The sequence below is a fragment of the Lontra canadensis genome, unplaced genomic scaffold (genome assembly GCF_010015895.1).
Source record: "Lontra canadensis isolate GAN:19392208 unplaced genomic scaffold, GSC_riverotter_1.0 scaffold85, whole genome shotgun sequence".
Lineage (NCBI taxonomy): Eukaryota > Metazoa > Chordata > Mammalia > Carnivora > Mustelidae > Lontra > Lontra canadensis.
In genome coordinates this window covers 3,187,636-3,209,945 of record NW_022631079.1, presented here as the reverse complement: position 1 = coordinate 3,209,945, position 22,310 = coordinate 3,187,636, and the positions used below count along the sequence as shown (strand labels likewise).

The 22,310-nt window shown below is 48.2% G+C and overlaps 2 protein-coding genes across 6 annotated transcripts in view; one reads left to right on the top strand and one right to left on the bottom strand.

The window, feature by feature from the left end:
- Nucleotides 1–2,120, top strand: part of ATAD1 (ATPase family AAA domain containing 1) — a 46,528-nt gene extending 44,408 nt beyond the window's left edge. For 3 of the 4 annotated variants that reach the window (XM_032883026.1, XM_032883024.1, XM_032883025.1), the window contains one exon: nucleotides 764–2,120. In XM_032883026.1, the coding sequence (XP_032738917.1) occupies nucleotides 764–884 (121 nt within the window). In that variant the 3' untranslated portion in view covers nucleotides 885–2,120. The remainder of the gene's footprint in view (nucleotides 1–763) is intronic. The other variant, XM_032883027.1, reaches the window with a different exon arrangement.
- Nucleotides 2,121–7,896: 5,776 nt separating this feature from the next.
- The window catches only part of PAPSS2 (3'-phosphoadenosine 5'-phosphosulfate synthase 2), a 123,147-nt gene continuing 108,733 nt past the window's right edge, over nucleotides 7,897–22,310 (bottom strand). For both annotated transcript variants that reach the window (XM_032883021.1, XM_032883022.1), the window contains exons 9-13: nucleotides 18,430–18,635; nucleotides 12,811–12,946; nucleotides 11,328–11,596; nucleotides 10,131–10,360; nucleotides 7,897–9,664 (exon numbers count right to left, since the gene is read on the bottom strand). In XM_032883021.1, coding sequence (XP_032738912.1) covers nucleotides 9,523–9,664; nucleotides 10,131–10,360; nucleotides 11,328–11,596; nucleotides 12,811–12,946; nucleotides 18,430–18,635 — 983 coding nt within the window. In that variant the 3' untranslated portion in view covers nucleotides 7,897–9,522. The remainder of the gene's footprint in view (nucleotides 9,665–10,130; nucleotides 10,361–11,327; nucleotides 11,597–12,810; nucleotides 12,947–18,429; nucleotides 18,636–22,310) is intronic.

Sequence of the window (22,310 nt, the reverse complement as noted above, 5' to 3'; positions counted from 1 at the left end):
CACTTTTGAGCTCTGACTGTAGCCAAGAGTCCACTTTCCAAAGGTTTTTATTCTTATGTATAAGATAATGAGGAGAGGAGAAAATAAAACCTATGAATACATACATTTTGTGTGAATAAATTACTCACGAAGGTCCTCTTTTCCTACTGTCCTCAAAGCCTTTGAAAAACTTATATTTTAGTATGAAAAATCTAGCTAGTAGACTAGGCTTTTCATAATTTTTTCCCCAAATGTTTCTTTCTAAGTGTGGTAGATTATGAAGAGACATTATATATAATTATTAAAGAGGGGAGGTTTTTAGAGTAGTTGGTTTTGTTAATAGCAAAGAATTCTGTTTTCTGTTTGTCACATGCTAGATATGTTCCTGAATATGTGGCCACGAATGCTACTTGTGACTCCTTGATTGGAATTCCATTCCCGTTTAGATCAGCTGCACACCTGTGTCTAGCATTGTCCCGTTTTGCTAATACTCTGCCCGTGATTCTTAGTGTGCGGTGTTTGGTTTTCATCCCCATGTCTGGAATGTGTATTTACAACCAGCCATTCTGGCCTTCTGCCTCCTAGCAGTGGGTGGTGCTTCAGAATCTCCCCTGACGGGCGTACGCGTGGACAATTCCTGGAGGCATTCACACGGAGCTGTGAAGTGTGGCTCTCTTCCGGGGTTAGATACGTGGGAAAGAGATGTCACGTTCTAATCTGGGCAGCATATTTGAGGGAGGTGTAGCCCGAAGTCATTTGACCATCTGCATTGTTTGCCTTGCAGCCACTATGAGGATGAAATCCGGCCCGTGCAGCAACAGGACCTGCATCGGGCAATTGAAAAAATGAAGAAATCAAAGGATGCGGCGTTTCAGAATGTTTTAACACATGTTTGTTTAGATTAAGATTAAAGATCATTTGTACAGTTCAGTGTGATCTAGTTCGATGTGCTCTCTTACATCAGTGGAAATAGAATGAAAAGAGAAATGTTCTTTACCCACCGAGAGAGTTCTGTGTTCCCGACACTGGTTTTATACTCTGAATTCTATGTTACTGAGATACACTTGTGTGAGCGGTATCGCTGCTCGTCGGAAATCAGGAGCGGTTTGATCCAGCCTGCCTGGGCGTGTGTGTCTGACCTCTGTAGCCACGTGTGGCAGCCCGAGAGCGTCTAAGCTGGCCTCAAACGTGATTCGTTGAGTCATTCGTGAGGAAGGGGATGTGAGTGTGCGTGTGTATGTGCGTGTGTATATTAAATGTATATATCACACATTTTATATTGAATTCTGTAGATATGTTTGAATACAGAAACTTTTTTTTACCCCAACTACTGAATCAGAAAGTACCAAACAGTGTATAGCAAAATGAAGATGTATGGTTGTGTCTGAGGTACAGCGATTCAGCCATTTGCAGTTGTTTTCCTTTGTTTCAGCTTTTTTTAAGTCGAGCATTTCTCTGCTGTGGAATAGTTGCAGTCGACCCCCTCTCCGTTTCCGGATGTGGCTCCGCTGTTGTGGTATCAAGATAAGCAAAGAAAAATACTTGTTCAGTGATGAGCGTTGACTGGTTGTCAGGCAGTTGGGCGATCAACGCGGATTTCACCTCCTGCTGGCAGCACTCCAGATAGAGACATGTTTCAGATCGGTACCCCGACACATGGATTGAAAGTCTTGCCCACGAATGGCTTTGAGACACCATGGTGCCATTCACTATATGTATGTGACTGTCCTTTCTTCGTTTCATGGGACACAGTTCTGTTGTAACCATGGTTTTTTAATGTTATTTTAAAGTTGTATATTCTTTAATTATGGTCAAATATAATTTGGTCATCAAAAATGAAATGATAGTTAAAAGCAAGTAGCTGTTAGCTAAATGTGCTAAAAGTACTCATTTTGTAAAGTTTTCTTAGCATATTTTAAATTATGCCCTAGTTAGTACAGATGTACACATCACAATCCCCATATTGTATCCGTAGTCATTCAGTGCTATGTGCCCTACATGTGAAACTTTTTTTTGTCCAAAATGTCACTAACCAGAATTCTGTTACAGGCACGTAACGCACCGCATGAGGAAAATGGCACAATATGGTCTTGAGGTGCCTTCTGTGAACCACCTGAAAGATTAAATTATGCTTCAGATAGTTTTGTTTTTATTGTATTTCTTTGAAAACTCTCAGTCTTTATTTGTGACTTATTGGATTAACTTATTTTCTAGAAAGTCTCTCACGGAAGCTGTTGGAGCATTCTGTTGTGCTTTGAATGACGGGCGGGGCGGAGGCTACAGCAGAAAGCAAGTCACGAACATGGTGACAATGACTGAAAGTGGGCTGCAAAACACAAGATACCAAAAATAAAGTTTCGTCTCCATTTTTAATGACTATTATACTAGTATTTTATAAATATGTAATAAAGAGGACTCTATTAATTTTTCTCTACTTCTTGGTCTTTTCAGGTATGTAACATTTTCTGGGTTGTCTTTTGGGTATGCACCTTGCCCTTGGAGTGTTTTCTCTCTCTGTGTAGCTTTTGCAGTGGTACAGCGTACATTCTAGTAGGCAGTCATTATTGTGGCTCAGTACGGAGTTCAGTGATGATTTGATTTTCATCTGATGGCACATTGATTCAAAGTAAGAGGCTCTGTCTCTCCTGTCCTTTCTTAAATTTAGACTGCAGTAGTAGTATATAGCTCTTATGTTTATCATGGCTTTAATCACCAGAGGAAGGTAGAGAAACACACTAATCCCATCAACCGCGACTTATCTTTAAGGCCTGGAGGTAATCAAGGACACTTTCTTGTATTCCTCTGAAGAATTTTGAGTGTCCTGTGATCTGTGCTTGCTGCAGACGTGCCCTTGGCACAGGCAGTTGGGTTCCGGGTTCTCCCGAGTACCGGCTGTGGAGTGGGACTGCCTGGGTTAAGTCCAGGCTCCCTGTGAACCCACCCTATCCCGTGCAGCCATGACCTCACTCCTCGGAGATCCCCCTGCTCCGTGACAAAGAGGAGCCACCAGGGCACCCAGTGGAGAGGTGCTGCAAGGGGGCAGCACCCAGAACAGCGACTGCCCAGGAGGGGGCCCTCCCGTTGTGAGTTGTGTTACTTTTGCATACTGGTTGCATCACCGTTGGCCAAGCTGTGTTTGTGAGCATCCTCTATGCTACCAGAATCCTGAGGCCTGTACCCTAGGGACGGAGATGGAAATGACCACCCGTGTGATACTTCTCTAAAGTCCTCATTGTTGGAAGACTTCTGGTAAGTCTGCTGCATCTCAACTATTCCCAGGCCTTTCTGTGTAGAGTTTAGGAACTCCAGATCCGAAGCAGTTCTGTTTCTTTATGAATTGCCCTCACTTCTACCTCTCTACTCCCAACCGCCGGGCAACCCAGGACCCACCACACTAGTAAGAGCTGGGTTGGGTTCATCTAAATAATGCACGTGGGTCATAATCTGCCATGGCTGGTGGCTGCAATTTGTTAGGGTTGGCGTTACACGAGGACGGCTCAGGCCTTGAGTCTGTCTGTGTAAAAATGGCGGTGTCCCTTGTCGGTAGGAGGTGCTTTCAGCGGAATTGTGGTGTTTGTCAACGACTGTTAGAACTTTCTTCTAGATAAAGAAGACGAATTGCATGATGTATATTTTATAATTATCTGTTTAGCTTCTTTTAAGGTCAGAATACTGGGTAGAATTCCAACATGCTGATCATATATCCTGCCCTCCAAGCCATAGAGTTGTTCCATTTAGAGCAGACAGAAGTCCTCAGAGGGCCTTCATTTGACTAAATTTATTCTCGACTCAGCCATCCAACAGAGCTCACCAATCTTGTCAAAAGTTACGTGTCTTTTTCCACATTCTGTGTTCCCCTCACGTCCATCAAAGTACTGAGAAGAGTGACACAGATGCCGGACGCAGATGAGATCAGCCCTCGGAGACCGATTAGCAATGTGAGTAAGAACGAAACCTCCTCCGTCACGCTGGGTGTAAGTGTTAACACTGTTACACTAACAGTGTAAGGTCTCGTCACAAAAACACTGGAACGGGAGTATGTGTTTGTGATTAATATGTATAGTAGGAATTACTGTGCTTGAGAGCACTTGTAAATATGAGCTTTTGTGCTCTGAGCTGCAGTGGCAGTGAATGTGAATGCTGGTGTGGGATGTGTCAAGGGCCCAAGCTCGTGAATCATGACAGTTCGGTTTTAGAAGTAGAGCCAGAGCCCTAGTGGAGTAATCACCGACCCCAACGCTTGGAGCTGATCCTGGAGGACAGTGGTGTGCCAGAGACGTGTCGCTTCCAGAAATGCTGAGAATGGCCGAGATGCTGGAATAGGGGATGGTCATATAGTCCAGTAAAGTAAATGCCTTTGCAGACGTGTGTGAGGGAAACGAGCATTGTCTATGGGGCCAGAGTCCTAGTCTCGTAAAGAGTGGGGTTCTACTGCAGACAACCGACTCCAGCAATGAAGAATTTACTTGAAGGCTGTGAGCTCCAAAGGAAGTTCAAAAACTGGGCTTAGGAGAGAAAGCTCCTGAAGGTTTTGTAGCAGGAATTACTGCTCAAGAATCTTGCTTTTATTCTTCTACTGGATTAAATGAACTCCATTTATCTTTAAATTGCCCGAGGGTGTGCAAACCCCAGTGAAAACCACTGCTCACGGTCCTGAAGCTCAGAGAAGGGCCCTCCAGGACCCCTGGCTTCAGTGGTTTGAGAGCAAGACAAATGTAAAAGAGAGCAGTATTTCGACCGAAGGAAATGCAGTATGGTGGAGAAGGTGGCTGGGCAAACGAAAAGTGACAAATGACCAGCCAGCCGGTCACAGGCAGCCTCAGGTCATGTGCTCAGTGAAGGTGGTATTCTGACCAGTAGGCACATGGGAACCTCCAGCGCTGCAGGTGTGTGGACAGCCTTCAGGGTTCCCAGACGTTCTGTTCCCCGCCCCCCACCCCGATGACTGGACAGCTGCTTGGCATGTCCACCTTTTAGCTAAGTGATCACTTCTGATTTGTCATGTATTTTGTTCCAGATAGGTACAAAACACTGGAGATTGAAGTAGTGTTGGTTTTTGTTTGAGTTCCAAAGAAGGCGAACCTTTTCCTTTGACAGGCAGTAGTGGCAGAGGCCTAATTGTCCCCATTCTGGAGTCCAGTCACGCCGGGTCTGGGCTGTGCCATAGTTAGAGGAGTTGCCGGGCTTAGCCCTCCCCCTGCCCCTCCAGCAGCAGCCTTTTGATCTTAGCAGTACTGAAGCCCAAAAGGGCTGGGTTTACAGGGGTCAGATGTTCATGGCTCCCTCCGCATGCCCAGTTCTGATGAGGACATACAAGACTCAAAGACCCTCTTTCACCATTTACTCTGTGAAATCTAGGGATGGGGGACTGTCTCCCCTGGCCATTTGTTTTTGAAGGTGATGTGTTTATGGATCTCGGTCAGTACTATCGGAATCTGTGTCATTCTAGCGGAATTTTAAGTCCTGTGAAGTTCATTCCCAACTTTACAGGTTTCAACCCCAGCTGTGAAACTTCTTTATATGTAATACAATTTTATATTTGTGTTTGTGTGCCGTGTATTTATGGCATTGTAGCCTTGGGCAAAACCTCTTTCCTTGAGCATCTGTTCCCTTATCTGTAAATAGAAATCCTAATTTATACTTTCTGGAATTGTTTTAAGAATCCTGTGGAAATGCTTTGGGAGTTAGGAAGTGAATCTGGCTGCAGGCTCTCATGTTGCCTAAGGAAGTCCTCTTGTCTCCCATTTCTAGGCCTCCATTTTCTTGTCTGCCGGTGATGGGCATGCTGAAGTGGATCCCTCTACTTTCCTATCCCAGTTCACTAAGCTGCGCAGTAGCCACAGCGGCTGTGTTGGTAGACGCAGGGCCCTTAGTTAGCGACACGGCTCTGACTGGCAGCACTCAGAAACGGGAGGCTCTGTCAGCTGGGGATGGTGTTGGCCTTGGGGGATGCAATTCTGATGGGCACAGGTCACCAAAATGCCATCAGGTGGGCAGGTTGGAGCGCTGAGCGTGCCAGAGGTTGCTGTGTATTAAACATGTTTAATGTGTGTGACTCTGTTGGAGTTGGAAGCTTTCTTTGTTGTTTACTTTGAATACCCAGAGATCTAGTACTTTCTAGAATCATCTGAGGATAGCATGGGGATACAACCCCTTTAGTGGTTCATGGGATTAATATCTTCCTGGTAAATGTAGGTTCTTCTTGGTGAATACCCTTGTAGAAGCCAATCTTTTAACTAGTTCGGAATACCCGGTCAGTATTGGGTTGTTTACATGAAAGCAGTCCATACAACCTGCACTGAGCTGAACTTTACCACCAAACTATTTATGCAAAACAGGCTTATGAAATAAATACAAATCAAGATCTTTCCATGTATGTGTATCATCTGTTACAGTTTATAAGAACAGTCACATACGTTGTCTTGTGAAAGAAGTGCACGGCAGGCTTAAACTTCTGGAAGAAAATACCCAAAACCAACTGTATTTAAGACCTTTGCCAAATAAAGTGTATATGATCGCTGCCAGCAATTATAAATACGTGCGATGACATTAAACGAGCTGTGCCCACAAAGCTGGGGGAGTCCTCGCTGGCACCCCCCCGTTCTCTGCTGGCCCTGTACAGAAGTGTGATGTGTGTACTCTCTAGGTTTTTCTTGTATTTAACTGAATACACAAACTCTAGCCAGTAACCCATTTATTTTTAGTAATATCAATAAATTCAGAAATTTAAATTTTTTTTCATTAAAATCATTCACAATATAAGCAGAAACAGTAGGCAGATTCTGGAGTGTGTATCAGCCAATTGCTTGGATATCATCTTCCCCATTCGGTGAACACACCAAGTGGCCCAGTGATAGTTAATATTCATCAGAGAACTAAATGCACGTGAGAGGCAAGAAAAGTCAGTGACTTTCAGAATCGGTGCGCAGTCATTCCTGATCCTTGACGCATACGGTGATGAAGGAATGAGTAAGTGTCAGAGACCTGCATTCAGAATCTGCGGCCAAGTGGCAGGAGCGGTCCCCCCGACCTCCGCCGTGACAGCAGCTGACCATGCCGGAGCCCATCAGGAAAGCCAGACCCGAAGGCCAGGTCCCAGAATCGGAGGAAGAGGAAACACAATCTGACTTGCTCTCGAGTAACCACGATTGTTTCGTCATGCAAGGGAGACGGGCTGGATAGAAATCCAGGGGCCAAAGTGCTGATATGTTTGCAAGGTCAAGGTCTGCTGATGTCGGACCCGGCGACTCACAGAGGCCTTTTCGGGGTTTGTTCCCCCTGCCCTTACAGCCTGGCATCTCCCCCTCGGCACCCTTGTGTCCTCACACATGTCTGGGCCTACTTTGTCCCGCTGTCCCTCAGAACGAGCGAGTGAGCGAAGCTCTGGGTGAGAAGAGGGCTCTTTGCCCAGCAAGGGACAGTGGCAGAATTTGTATGATGCCTTCAGGACCGCAGGGAGAACAGCCCCAAACTGCCAGGTGCGCGAAGGCCACTGGAAGTAGGGGTGGAAACAGGTACCTCATCTCCCGGCAAAGGAGCCACGGCTGAGGTTCAGCACCACCGATGAAAAACAAGACAACAGCAGACCGCCCGCCCCAGCCCTGCTGGCTCACTCCCTGGGGGCACTTTGAGAAAAGGGAACAAAGTTGGAAAGAAGAGGTCAGACCTTCTTGCAGTGACATCCTATGGGGAGCCCCCAGCAGCCTCCTCCCCCTGAAGACATGAGGAGCCCTGCACCACTACGCCCACCGTGCGCTTTTTAAGTGACTTGAACGCAGGCAAACAACCTCTTCCTTGTGGTCAGAGGGTTGCTGCTGTTTCTCCCCCATGACTCAGTCAAAGCCCTCAGCAGTCCGCAGCCCACCCACACTCCATGTCACAGGCAGAAGAGACTCCACTTTTATTTTGAGAAATTTATTAAAAACAAGCCTCACAGGTACATAGAAATAGACATTTGCACTAAGTATTATTAAGAGCAGAAAAGCAGTTTTAAATATATCTTAAAAATCACAAAATATATTGACTAAGGCACTACATTCCATCTCATGATTTCAATAAATACGCTGTTCTTTAAAAAGGCAGTACTGAGTAGCTGATTAAATCATCGGAGGCACTACACTAGTCAAGGCAGTGACGCTTTGCTGTGGCCATTGTGTGTAATTGATTCTCAAAAGAACTTTCCGTAGCTAAGATTAGCATTTTCCTAAAAAAGAAACTGAAAATATGAAAAAAAAAAAAAATCACAGTTTTCTCTTTCCAGTTTAAGTCTCTTCCAGAGAGACCTAGCTACAAAAGGTACGGTTTCTTCATATATTCTTTAGCAACAAGCAGTTGTGCATAAAGGACAAAGATTACCTCCCAAGAAGTAAAACCATCAGAGGTTAGATGTCTCAGCACAGCACGAGTCTTTGGAGGAGAAGTATTTTTTCCAGCTGCATGAAGATCAGCTGGGTTTAGAAAACTCTGCACCTGGCATCCAAGAAGGCTGCTTTTAAGTGCTTTCCGAGCAAGGAGCTTTGTGGAGCAACTGAGGGGCTAGAGGCAGCTCCCATGTTGTACAGTGTAGACGGAGCCCCCGACTGCCCGTCAAGTGGCGCCAAGCCCGTCAGGTGCCACCAGTACCTTCTAATGATGCCAACCATGAGCGTTTGTGACCGTGCTCAGTGGCTCCCGAGGCACACCCTAGGCATCATCTACTAGAGACCCCTCTGAGACATAAGGGTTTTTGGGGTCTTTTCCCATTTCAGCAGCCCGCTAGTCTGATGGTCTAGACTGGTCTGGGCCGAAGCTGCGGTCTATCAGTACGGCCTCTCCCAGGACAGTGACCACAGCAAAGAGGAGAAAAATTAACTTCCCACAACACCACCAGATCGCCTGAGCTTTTGGGGCAAATCTTTTCCTCACAGTGCCCTCTGCTCTCCAGCTCAAAATCACCATTTAACTGAGTTCTGCTCATGTAAGTGTGGTAAGATGGCCCTTCTTCCTCAGAAAACATCACTTTCTCCGCAGAGCTAGGCTGCGTGGACCCGAGGTGCTGGGGTCCCCAGACAGGCCGTGCTTGAGCCCGAGGAGACAGGGCTGCTCGAGGCAGGAGTCGAAAGGGCGAGAATCTGCGTGTGAGGGCGGAGAGTTCTTTTCCCCCTTAGGTTGGTTGTGCAGAAGAGGTGGTTCCTCCGGTTCACATTGCCGTGACACCGGGCAAGACTGAAGCTGGAAAGTACACTTCACTTTTTGGCAAGTAAACAAGACACGGTCAAAACTTTCAGAAACCTGGGACCTACTGAATCAGACGCAGCCGAGAAGACAAGTAAGTTCATTCTGAAATGATAACAGTATGGCCTGCACCTGTGGGGAGGCGGCTGCATTTGGACTTTCTTTTATATATTACTGAAGTTGACTTTAAATTATAGACACACTTTTTACCTCATTATAAAACATGAACATCAGTCATTGAAAAGCAGTTGGGTCCAAGGCATCTAATCGCAAAAATAGAAAAGCAAATCCAAGAGCACTTTGAGAAGAAACTCTGCAGCCGGAGGGCTCTTAGTTGTTCTTCTCCAGGGACTGGTAATAATCTGTCAGGACTTTCCATGCTTTGGGTGCCATGAAGCCATCTGGGGGATTCTCGCCCTCGCGGGCCAGCTTCCTCATCCGTGTCCCGGAGATGAAGTCAAACTCGTTGTGCCTGTCACGGGGCAGCCACACACAGCTCAGAGTGGGTAAGTCACCCCATCCCCAGAGCTACCTGCAGTAGGTGATCAATTTTAGACCCTATTTTTTCCTTCTGTAAAATGCTGCACCTTCTGCAAGAGCAGTTCACTAACTCTTCAGTAAAGGAATTTAGAGAAGAAAGGGGCGTGATGGCAGTCGTGTGCTCAACACTTCCTGGGCACCTATTCTGTTCACAGGAAGCCATATCCTGCTGCTACACTGGCTTCCTTTCCGTTAATGCCTGCTCAAGGAAGACTTGTCGAAAGAGAGCTACGGATGGACCATCTACTGTCATGAGGGGCCGTGCTACACTTCAGGGGGACACAGAATGTCTAAGACTGGGACTCCCATCCCACTAGGAGCAGGTGGAGACGCACTTCCACAGGGCCAGCATTCTAGTTGTATGGAAGTGATTAAGGACTCTGCCTTCAGAAACCTACCTTGCCGGGTCATAGAAGTCCATGGCTTTTTTGGCTTTGTTGTAGGCAGCCACACGGAATGGAATGATTTCCACCGAGGTCAGGCCTGGGGCCATGCTCAAGACCTTGCCTCCATGAGTGGGTTCATACAGGTCTTTCTTGGTCTCAGGGTTGGGCATGCCTGCAGGGTCCCGGCCCACGATGTAGAAATTGACCCCTGCAATCATCCGGGACCTACAGTGCCACTGGACCTAGAAAACATCACCCAAGGGAGATGCTGGTCACTGCTGCTCAGCTCTGGGGTTCCTGTTTACAGATATGCCTTTATTCTGCTCTAAAAGTAATCCAGTGATAAAATCAGCTAACAGCTGGAAGATATCAGTGGAGTGTGTAAGACTGCCCTTCATGCTTGCTACAGCAGGTAGGGAAGGAGCTGTAGACGTGAATCCCCACCGCCTGACCCCAGCTTCCTAGAACCCAGGGTTCTGTCTCCTGAGTGCTTCTACACATAGGCACGTGGACCAGGAACACTCAGATGTGTGAATTTTACTTTCCATTCCCTCCCTATTCAGAATAAATCACAGTTTAAAGGAAATTACAAATTCCAACCTGTCTGATCACCCGATTGCCAATAATGAGCTAATCCCATGAAAACACTGATTCTAGTTCAACACAACATTGGGATTTCAGAATGAATCGCCCTTTGTGATGCTCAATGACTGTTACAGGGGATGGGGAGGAGAGCCAGAGGCCTGGCTGTGATCTGGTTGAAGAAGATTAATTTCTGAAACTCAATTTGGAGCATTCCAAAGGGTTGAGACCCTTTCAATTCATCATGCTTCCCACACACTCGGTGCCGTGGGACACAGAATGTCCCTGTTTGACGGGCTTACTGTGGTAGGACGGAAGGGGACACCAAGCTTTTAGGGACGAATTCTTTCTCATAGAGCTCACGGGCACGTGTGGTGACCCACTCAGAGTGACTGGAACTTTGGCAAATGAGTATCAGGTGCGATACACTTTATCCCAGGTATAACAGGTCTGATGTGTTTTCTAGCATTTTTACAAATTCTACATGGAATCATAATTAAGTTGGATAAAGAAGAGAGACTGGAAGATTTGAGAATCTGCTCATGAAGGAAAAGGATCACAGAGACTCCGGCTCTCGTAAAGTCTGAGCCCCCATTTCCGAGGCCCCCAGCTCAGGGAACCGCTTACCTCTGTGGGGCCAGCGTATAGCATCGGGGACGGGAAGATGGCAACGATGGTTGACTTGGGGTCCAGGACCCCTTCCTCCAGCACGGCGGCGTGCTGCTTCATCCGCCACGCCAGGGGCACGTCGTCATCCTTGGTCCAGCCCCCCAGAGGGTGCAGCAGGAGCACCGGGTGCTTGTAGCCCCGCTCCAGCAGCCTGCGGCGGGTGTCCTGCATCAGCAGAGCATGCCCATTGTGGACGGGATTGCGTAGCTGGAACGCGAACACCGCATCTGGGAAAGGAGCGGACAAAGGCCCGGCTGAACAAAATGCACATTGTCGCTTGTCCATAAGAACAAAACAGAAATGCAGGGGGAGGCTCCCCTCTGCTTGCTGGAATCATTTAATAAAGCCAATTAGATCTTGATTTTTAAAAGGAAAGAGGGGGCGCCTGGCTGGCTCAGTCAGTAGATCGAGTGACTCTTGATCTTGGGGTTGTGAGTTTGAGCCTCACAGTGGGTATAGAGATGACTTAAAAAATTTTTTTAAATATCTTAAAGAAAGGAAACACTATGTTTACAGCTCAGAGAATTCACTATGCCCACTCGTTTTCAAAAGGCCCGAGCATACTCTACCTGGGTCTTTGGACTCCAGAGGCACCCAGCAGACCAGAGGGGACCCACAGGCAGGAAGACCTAACGGGGGAGCCCACCTCAGGCATGAAGCATCTGTCGGGGGCCTCTGCCGCCTAGCACGGCTCAGGCTCAGCCGGCACTGAGCAGTCCCCACGCCACCCTCTGCTCTAGGCTCGCTCCCTCAGGGGGTAGGTGATGACCAGCGCCCTCTGGGGCCTGGGAAAATTTCAACAAGCTAAAGATGTAAAAACATACTTCACCTTCACCGAAAAAAAAAGTCTTCAAAACTACTCCACTTAGTGACAGGCTCCTGAGAGGATTAAATTTTCCTTCTAGTTACGAAAGAAATACCCATTATGGGAAACTTGGGGAATCCACAGAAGCCCCAAACAGGATATAAAACTCACCTATAATCCCGTCGTTACTTTTTCTCTTTTTCAAAATTTATAAAGTGAAAACCTTCCTGCCCCTTGGTCTGACTCCATCCCCAAGAGGAACCTGTCACCTGTGGTCTGGGGTACACACCCCACAGACTTCTGCTTCGAGACACAGAAGTAGCTTCGGGTTCGGAGAACAATTACTATATTTTGTTTTCCAAAATTATGCTGTACAGATTGTTCTGCAGTTTGTGTTTTCACTGAAGAGAGACACTTGGGATATTTTTCTGTGTCTGCCTATTTTTTAACTGCTGCGTGCTATTCCAAAACGTGGCTGGCCTTAGCTTTCTAAACCACTCCAGTCCATATCAATACACACACCAATAGAGGTTTCCAGCTTTTTGCAACTATAAATGGCCGATTCCTGGTACCTTGAATTCTGTAATCAGAGGGTGGGAGGAGGACTGACAGAGGCATGAGAGCCAGGCCACGTACCAGCGTTCATCTCTTTACATTTCTGCTTGAGCTCCAGAGGCGTCAGGCGGTACTGGTCCAGCCCGTCATTCCACCTTATTCTCTCCAGCACCTGCAGGTCTCCACCAACCAGCCAATCCCCACTTTCCATCACCATCTAGAAAGACCGTGAGTAAAGCTGGAGGTGAGTGTCAACTTCTGGTGGATCTGAAAACCATTTTCTCCTCCTAGATCAACCTTGGGTTATTCCTGAAGAACTGCCTTCCATTCTTAACCATTTCTAGCACAGTATTTCTCAAACTTTTTGGTCTCTCAACCCTTTTATACTTTAAAAAAAAAAAAAAGAGAGAGAGAGAACATACAGAGGGGCAAAGGGAGAGAAAGAATCTCAAGCAGACTCCACATGCCCAGGGTCGGGGGGGGGGGGGGGGGGGGGCTCAATCCCAAGACCCTGAGATCAAGACCTGAGCCAGAATCAACAGTTGGATGATCAACTGACTGGGCCAGCCAGGCACCCTGTCATCAAGAACATTCTTAACCGAAGCTGGCCCTGTTTTTGCTGCAAGTGCTTGGTGTCTGGGGACAACCCAAGTGGAGCCGGGCGTCCCTGTCTTGAGGCCCGGGGACCATGGCTGTGGCACGGGCATTGCAAACATCAGCCCAGTGATGATGGCAGATGATGTCTCAGTATTAGAAAGGTAGTTTTGAGATTGGGGTTCTGTGGAAAGGTCTTGGGGACCCCCAGTGTCCCGCAAACCACTCTCTGAGCACCACTGCCAGCATGTTCTGATACAGACTGATGTGTCTTAGACTGTTTTCAATAAGAACCCAAAACAGAGAAGCAGGGAGCGGGGAAAGTTGGGCAAGTCGTTTTCTACCAGTTAATTATTGCTAATAACAATTTCTAAGAAAACTTCAAAAGAAGCATCCTTCTTAGTTACACTCTAATTTGAAAACAAAAGAAAACGTCCAAAGAGTAGCAGTATGTCGCCAAGTTACACCCGAGGCTAAGCAAGGACTAACTAGCTAATTCTGGATCTCTCTCAAATAATCTTTGACAAGGGCACCAAAACCACTGGAAGAGGAAAGGAAGATCTCTTTGGAAGACAGTGTTGAGAAAACTGGATATCCACATACAGAGGAACAGAGAGCCTTATTTTATACCCTGTAAAGAAATTCACTCCAAATGTGTTAAAGACCTAAATGTAAAATCTAAAATGATAAGATTCTAAAAAGAAAGCACAGAGGTTACTATTAACACACTCCCTTGTCAATACCCGCTCTGTTGAGCAAGTGACTTCGGGGATAGTGAGTGAGAACAGAAAACACACACCTTTAGAAGGAATCATGCCCTTCCTCTCTCAGCCTGTCTTTCTGGGGTGGAGCACACAGCCCCAGAGGCTGCCCTGGTTCTGGGGACGGGCCAGCAGAGGGGAGTCTGTGGGGGTGTGGGTGGAGCTCAGCCGAACAGCCTGGGGCGCCCTCATGTGACCTGGGGTGCCCTCATGCAACCTGGGGCACCCTCATGTGAGGAACAAGGCCAAGCACAGACAAGGAAGGAGCGGGTTCATGGCAGGTCAAGAGCCATCTCTTCACACAGCACCCGTGTTCTGGAGCAGAATTTAAATTTGAACCTCACCTTCCAGGTTATTCTCGAGGAATAGTGGTCAACGTAGAAGGACAGAACACATTTTATCTAAAAGTTTGTTAGTTCAATAAGTAACTTTTAAACATGGTCTGTGGGCTTCCATTCGCCATGGGCCCCACAAATGAGGGGTGAGCCTGGCGGGAAGTGGGGGGGTCACAGTAATGGAAAAGAAAAAACACGACTGTGGGGATGGAGGGAGGAAAATCACTTAGTAGGAATACTGTCAAATCCCCGTACCTGTGCATTTACTTTCTCCTCCTTGCTCAGAGTTAGGTGATTAAATTTGGAGACATACTCCACACCCCTAGGCGTGCAGTAACTCCTGCTGGACGCTAGGGGTCCGCCCTCTATTGTTCAGTTGGTGAAGGCAACACCCATCCAATTTGGTTCATAGCTCAGCCTAAAGATGGGTCTATTTGATGACCAATGCTGCACCTGTGCTTCTGGTATTGCTGAGATGGGGAGACGCAGCAGGAAACTCCCTCCCCAAGATGGCCCTACTGTCCCCAGAACTGAGATCTCGGTCCCAGGAAGGGAGGTTCAGTGGCTCTGCCCCATTTCCCAGGCTTTGTGGCCTAGGGGCCCCCACCTCCTCTGGAGAGTCCGCAAACCTGGGCACATAGACAAATGGGGAACGGGCTTTTGAGGAGTCAGAGAATGTGAGAGGGGAACAGGGCTTGGAATCAGAGGCAACAGCAATGCAAAAAGGAGGAGAGGGTGAGCTCAAACCCCAGCACAAAGACAAGGAAGCTGTTCTGAGGAGCCTTGAGAGGGCAAGGAGAAGCCTGACAGGCATAGCCTGGAGAGGAGGGCGAGCGTAGGGGCTGGAGTGAGAGCAACTGCTGTGCGTGGGGAGGTACACTCCATGGAAGGAAAAGGGGCGGGGGGGGCGGAGAAACCAGGAGGGAGTGCGGAATGGAGGGTCTGGGAAAACAGGGTCACAACAAGAGGATTCAGAGATAAGGATCAAGAGGTAGAAAACCAAGGCGATCTCCATGGAGAACACATTCATTTCTAGTCCAGTAGCTCTGGGGTGACAAGGAGAGGTGACAGGGACTTGACACCTCATTTGCATACAAGAGGAGAAGAGGTAGCGCTCAAGGGTGCACAGGGGCTCCCAGAAGCCAGGACACCATGTCCAGGACCCCCAAACCAAGCTGCTGCTCCCCCTACACCTGCTGCCTCTCCTGAACTCCGCCTGCAGAGTGGACACAGCCCTGGCTGGGGGGCTCAGTGAATGACGACACAGTCCTTTATCTCCGGGGCTGGCAGAAGACCGAATGGGTAACCAAACAGTGGGACAGCTGGGGTCAGACAAGGGCAAAGTGCTCTCCAAGCATAAAGAAGACACACCGCGTCATGGGGAGGAAGGGGATGATAGCCAGGTAAGGTGGCAGGGGCAGGAGAGGGGATGACAGGCTGGCCCGCTACAGGGGATGACGGCAGCTGGGGATGGGTCAGGCAGGCCGCTGCAGGAGTCAGGCAGGAGCGCCCTGGCCCAAGGCAACAGAAGAGACGTGCCCAATGTCAAGCCATCCGTCGGTGGGGGGGGGGGGGGCGGGCGGGGATGGCCAGGACCCAGCGGCCGAATGAACACGGGAGGAGGAGGAGGCAAGGAGGTCACCTGGGATTTGGCGGAGGCCCCCCATTGCGGAGCAGGTCTGGGGAGAGAAGGGGCGTGAGCTGGGGGTGAGGTGCTTGCCACTGGAGACATCCAGGAAGGACCCCTGAACACTGCTCTAACGCCGGGATTCCCAGCCTTCACAGACTCACAGGGAGCATCCGGTGCCAACCCCCAGAACCGACCAGCCAATGACGCCCTGGGCCACATGGAAATGCAAGAAGGCCCACGGCCACTTTTGGAAGGGGTTATTTTGGAAGTTTTGGGTTACGGGGAAAAAAAAAAAACAAGTGTAAATTTCAAGGTTCTAAAAAAAGGGGGCAGTGAAAAGAGTCCCTTCCCTGAAACAGCCAGTGTCACGCGTCTGATGAACACACGTCCCACTCCAGGCGTGGTGTGTACCTCTGCTGGGCTATCCGGGGCCCACTTCTCGCCATCAGCTCACGGGGAATGTTTGCAGAGTCCCTGTAATGACCTCACAGGACGGTCACTGACGAGACGACCAAGACCACAAGGCACAGCACCACGTTCTCTGGCTTCTAAGAAATCCTGAGCTCCAGCTGCCACCAAGATGAAAAAAAAGAATTCTCGAGAGCCTCCTCAGGTGTTTCTTTTAGCGCTACTAGAGGAGATGTGGAGGATGGGCCCCAGGAGGGGACGTCTCTGAAGCAGGGGGATAAGGGGTCACCCTTTCCTCTCTGGGTCACGGACTGAAGATCAGTTTCCGACCCGAGACCTTAAGGACCCGCAAGTGGATGAAACACAGGCAGGATCAAGGCCCAGAACACGGTTCCTCAAATTGCTTTTGGTCAGTATCCAGCAATTTCCAAGGCTGCCTGCCAGCCCCGTGGACACACTGTTCAGATTAAGCAAGAGGTGCACTGGGATTTAAGACCATCAACCAGAAGGTGGATTTTACCGGAGAGGCTCATTAACTTTGTTCATTAACCTCTTGTGTTCAGAGGCCTTGAAAAAGCCCTTCCTACCTTGCAACATTTCACAACTTGAAGAAATGAAACCAAAACAACATTTGCCCAACCAATTCCAGTAGGTTCATTCAAACATCTTTTGTAGGGGCGGGGGGTTAGTTATAGGGTTATTCTGAGTCTGGCTCCTCCTTTTATATGGCTTTTTAAAATTTCAGCCCTAAGGCTCTCATCCTCAGGAAGGATGGCTTTGGCATTCGGTTTCACATACTTTCCTTTGGTTTCACATACTTTCCTTTACGTGGAAACGAGCCACACCCAGCAATTCCAGGAGACCCTCCACCCCCGCAGCCACCAGGTAGAAGTTGTGAAGGAACCTGAGGAGGTTTAGCCCATTTTGCCTTTAGGCAGGAGCAACTCAAAATTATCTCAATCAGATGAACACATTTTCAATCTTAAAATAACCACTGATGAAAATGTGCTATTTCCCTCTGGAGACTCTGCGACACCTCACCCCCCAGTTGTCCCCTCTTACTGAAAGATGCCACTGACCCCCATCCTGCCCCCGCCAACCACAGGGCATGTGCCCGGAGTCTCTTTCCAGTGGTTGGTTGGACCCATTCTGGATGAAGGAATCCGCTTCCCCCAGTGAGTTTCCAAGACGGAGGAGAACGCCACAAGCTCTGGTTGAGGGCATAGCTATAACTTGGATTTCTGTCCTTTACTAAAGGTGCCAGACTAAATTCTCTACCTGATCCACTTGTTTCCCATTTAGCGGAGGGACCCAGCCATTGCAGCCTCTGAGGACTCAGTGGGTCATTCAGAGCAGCCCTCAAACAGAAAGACGCTTCTCTGCCCCTTTCTAGAAAGATCTCCAAAGGCACAGCCTACAAGACCTCCCTTAGAAATGCACCTCAGGGGCACCTGGGTGGCGCATTCGGTTAAGGGTCCGACTCTTGACATCAGCTCAGGTCATGATCTCAGGTCATGGGACCGAGCTACCCATTGACCTCCACGCTCAGCACAGAGTCTGCTTGAGTTTCTCTCCTTTTCCATCTGCCCCTCCCCCTGCTCATGCTCTCTTTCTCTGAAATAAATAAATTGATTAAAAAAAAAAAAAAAAGCACTCCTCTGCAATACCCCGGTATTTCTTTTAAGTCCTTCATGAAGAAATAAAAAGGAATGGGGGCGCCTGGGTGGCTCAGTAGGTTAAGCCTCTGCCTTCGGCTTAGGTCATGATCTCAGGGTCCTGGGATCGAGCCCCACATCAGGCTCTCTGCTCGGCAGGGAGCCTGCTTCCCCCTCTCTCTCTGTCTGCCTGCCTCTCTGCCTACTTGTGATCTCTGTGTCAAATAAATAAATAAAATCCTTGAAAAACAAATAAATCATTTTTGTCTTAAGCTGAAAGAGACCAAGAAAGCCCTTTCAAAGGTCTTGCCACTTACTTTGATGTGGGGGTGTTTTGCACACATTGTCCCCCAGACACGGGAACAACGTTCCTCCTTTCTATGTTCGTAGAATTCAGGGTCTCGTAAGATGGCCACTCTCCGTCCACGGTGTGTCAGGACAAACTCGCTGAGCCCCTCCAGCCGTGTCTTATCGTCCGTAGAGACGGGCAGCACGATGGGGATACTCATGTTAATCACTCCGTCTAGAGAGAGAGCCACGTGATGAGTTGAGTACGGGGTACCAGCTGTGCCGTCCTCGAAGGGGACTCCCATGTGCACAACGTCCATTCCAAACACTGCCTGCAAAGCCCAGGAAGGCCGAAGTCCTAAAGCCTACGTGGTGGTGTTGGCTGCACCAGCTTCTGCAGAGTCTACGATGAGAAGTCCTCGAGAGGCCTCTCAACGCAAGACATGGGAGTTTGTGAAAAGTGGGCTGAGCTTCTAATTACGGAGGGGCCTTCAGTGAGTGATCTGATCTGGGGGCTGAGGAGGGGGCATCTCCCTTCTGAGTTCCCTTTCGAAAGCTTGGTCCTGATCACAACATACCAGAGAGTGTAAAGCCTTTAACAACCCAATTATACACAATAAAGGCTGGCCAAAGAAGCCCAAACAGAAACTTCTAGTCTTTCTTAGAAACGAACCTTGTAATAATGTTGGCAGATCTCTGAATTGTGGTACCAACACACCACATTGAAAAAGAAAAAGAAATCAGACCATTAAGGGGTAGGACCCCAAGGAGGGAGTCCTGATGTCTGTTTCCTGTGGTCCAGACATAGCATCACCTTTACGTGGTATTGAAAAGACTTCTCTGGGGGTCACAGCCTTGCTGGTTCCACCATCAGGCAAAAACCAGGCAAAGGGAAAGCCATAGACAGCGGATTCACACACTTACTCTGGAGAGTGAGCTCATCTCCCCTTTACACTACATTTCTTACTTTAAAAGGAATTTAAGTAAACTGGCAATCTGGTTTCTCAGGATACAACATGACCACTGGAAGGTACGGGGTGTGCTGTTCAGAGAATTTCTATCTTCAGCTACAACACATGCCTAGAGACACCCTGATCTCAAAGGAAGGCGCAAGAGAATTACTTAAAAGCTGATAAAGAAATTGTGAGAGCTCATTTTGTGTGTCTCCTTAGCTAGGCTGCAGTGCTCAGACAGTCAATCAAATGTTGTTCTAGATGTTTCTCGGAAGGTATTTTTAAGAGGAGATGAACATTTGAGTCAGTAGATTTTGGGTAGAGCGGAGTGTCCTCTGTAAGGTGATGGGCTGCACAGAATCAGCTGAAGGACTCAACAGAAGACCCTCTTCCAGGAAGAAGAGGGAACTCAGCCCGCAGACTTTGAACGTGAAGTACAAGTCTTCCCTGGGTCTCTGGCCTGCCAGTCACAAGATTCTGCAACTGCGTGAGCCAACTCCTTAAAATCAATCTCTCCCCTCACCCTCTCTGTCCACCCTGCCCTATTTTTCTGGAGAACCCTCACTAATAAAACTAGAGTCATGGCGGGGCTTGTCCCACGTGGGGCCTACAACTCCTTGGGGCACCATTACACTAGAGCTCAGTTCAATAACTGGTGTAACTAGAGACGATGACGTCCCTTTAAAGCCTCCTTGTGTTTAACACATTTTAAAAAACGAATATGAAGTTATTTGGGTTTTTTTTTTTTTAGAAGGAGCTTTTTTAAATGTTTCTAGGCAAAATGGTTAAAAGATGTAGTTGTTTTCAGTTTGGGGCTTCCAAGATTACAATTCAGCTTTCGGGAAACATTTAATTTCTTAAGGAGGCCAAAGAATGTTAAAGATGTGACCCTTTTGGCGGGGATGCCTGATGTCCACAAATGACGTCTGTCTCGCGGCTGTACTCACAGGTGAGAAAACAGGGCACACCATCAGTGTACAACACTGAAGAAGGTTAGGGAGATCCGGGGGGATTCCCAAGTTCAAGACTCAGAATGGAACAAGAGCACGTGAATAAGGAAAACATTCAGCTCCATGACAAACCACTGCAGTTATTTATGGATTTGAGGGAATGTCCCACAGATTAATGAATTCTTTTAAACCTAACCTTCAAAATCCAACATCTGGAATGCCTCTGATGGAGTTAAAGATCTGAGCTCTGAGTCAGCTATGACGCCCGTCTCCAGGCCCATCACTTTGCACCTTCTACATACTCTCCAGAAGTCACTGGAGTGTAAAGAATGTCACAGGATAAAGACAGCAACTGCAGGGGACAAACAAATCCTGTCTATCAAAGTCCTGTGACTCCCCCCTCCACCGCCCTGGGGAGCCCTCGTAAACCACAAGTACGTTCTCTGCACCAGAAGTTACGGGTTTTGATGTTCCAGTGACTCCTTTGTTTCAAAGTTCAGGCGTTCTCTGGGCTCCATTCCCCTTCTCTGTGCTCAGTTGCCCCACTTGAGAGATGGGATAACGAATAATCCGTATTCGTTATGGATTGCTGGGGGTGGGTACACGGTACAGCCCTTTATCCCTGGAGGTGTGTGATCAAAGATACTGCAACCCACTGCACAGTCCAGTTGAGAGGGGAGAGAGGCTCGCCAAGTAGAGGGTGCCCCATGTTCTGTGGATTACTGACCACACTGCTCACAGAGATCGGACCAAATTCAAGTAAAACAAAACACAAAGCCCCAGGTGGGCGTGAGACAAGCCCAGCTCTGCCCAGCGCATCCTTGCAGTGCTACCTTCCATCAGCTCATCTGGGGTGAAACCCAGGGGCGACACCGCTCTCCCACGCAGCTGTGTCCTTTGATCCGCTAGGTTCCTGTCCAAGGTAGCCTCTGGCCCATGTTTCTCTTGGCCTTGAAGGAAACCCTGCTCTAGGGAAACAGCCAGTCTCGGCGGGGGGTGGGGGAGTCCCACTAAGTCATGATGCCAGCGGACTGCATCCGCCCGGAGCTACAGCTCCCCATGGTGCGAGTGGCTTCCCCAACCATCTTCCAAAACTCTTCCACGACAGGAACTCGTCCAATAGCGTGATGCTCTGCTGAGGCCTCCTCCATGGCTTCCCACCCGACTGGGGCTCTCGGCCTTGCCCACTGTGGGCTGCAGCCCTGGTGAGATGGCTCTTACAGGGGCCGCCTCACGTTGCCAGGGGGCCTTGGCTGCTGAGTCCATGGTTAGTCCAACACAGAACTTTCGCGTAGGACTGTTCCCAAGCAAACATGACAACACTTTCTATTGCTTAACTAGGCTTTTTTTTTTTTTTTTTTAAGTTGCAGGAGTAGAATTCAGTGATTCACCACCTATAGTACGCAGTGCTCATCATAGCAAGTGCCTTCCTTAATGCCCACCCCCTATCCAGCCCATACCCCGACCCACCTCCCTCCATCAACCCTCAGTTTGTTCTCTAGAATTAAGAGTCTCTTAGGTTTTGCCTCTCTTTTTCCCCCACTGCGTTCATCTGTTTTGTTTCTTAAACTCCACATAGGAGTGAAATCCTATGGTATTTGTCTTTCTCTGCCTAACTTATTTCGATTAGCATCATACTCTCTAGATCCATCCATGTCATTGTAAATGGCAAGATCTCATTCTTTTTTATGGCCGAGTAATATTCCATTATATATGACGTGGTATATACCACATCTTATTTATTCATTCATCAGTCAATGGACACTTGAGCCCTTTCCATAATTTGGCTATTGCAGATAATGCTGCTATAAACATGGGGAAGCATGTGCCCCGTTGAATCAGCATTTTTTTTAAAAGACTATTTATTTATTTATTTGACAGTGACACAGCGAGAGAAGGAACACAAGCAGGGGGAGTGAGAGAGGGAGAACCAAGCTTCATGCTGAGCAGGGAGCGCAATGCGGGGCTTGATCCCAGGACCCCAGGATCATGACCTGAGCTGAAGGC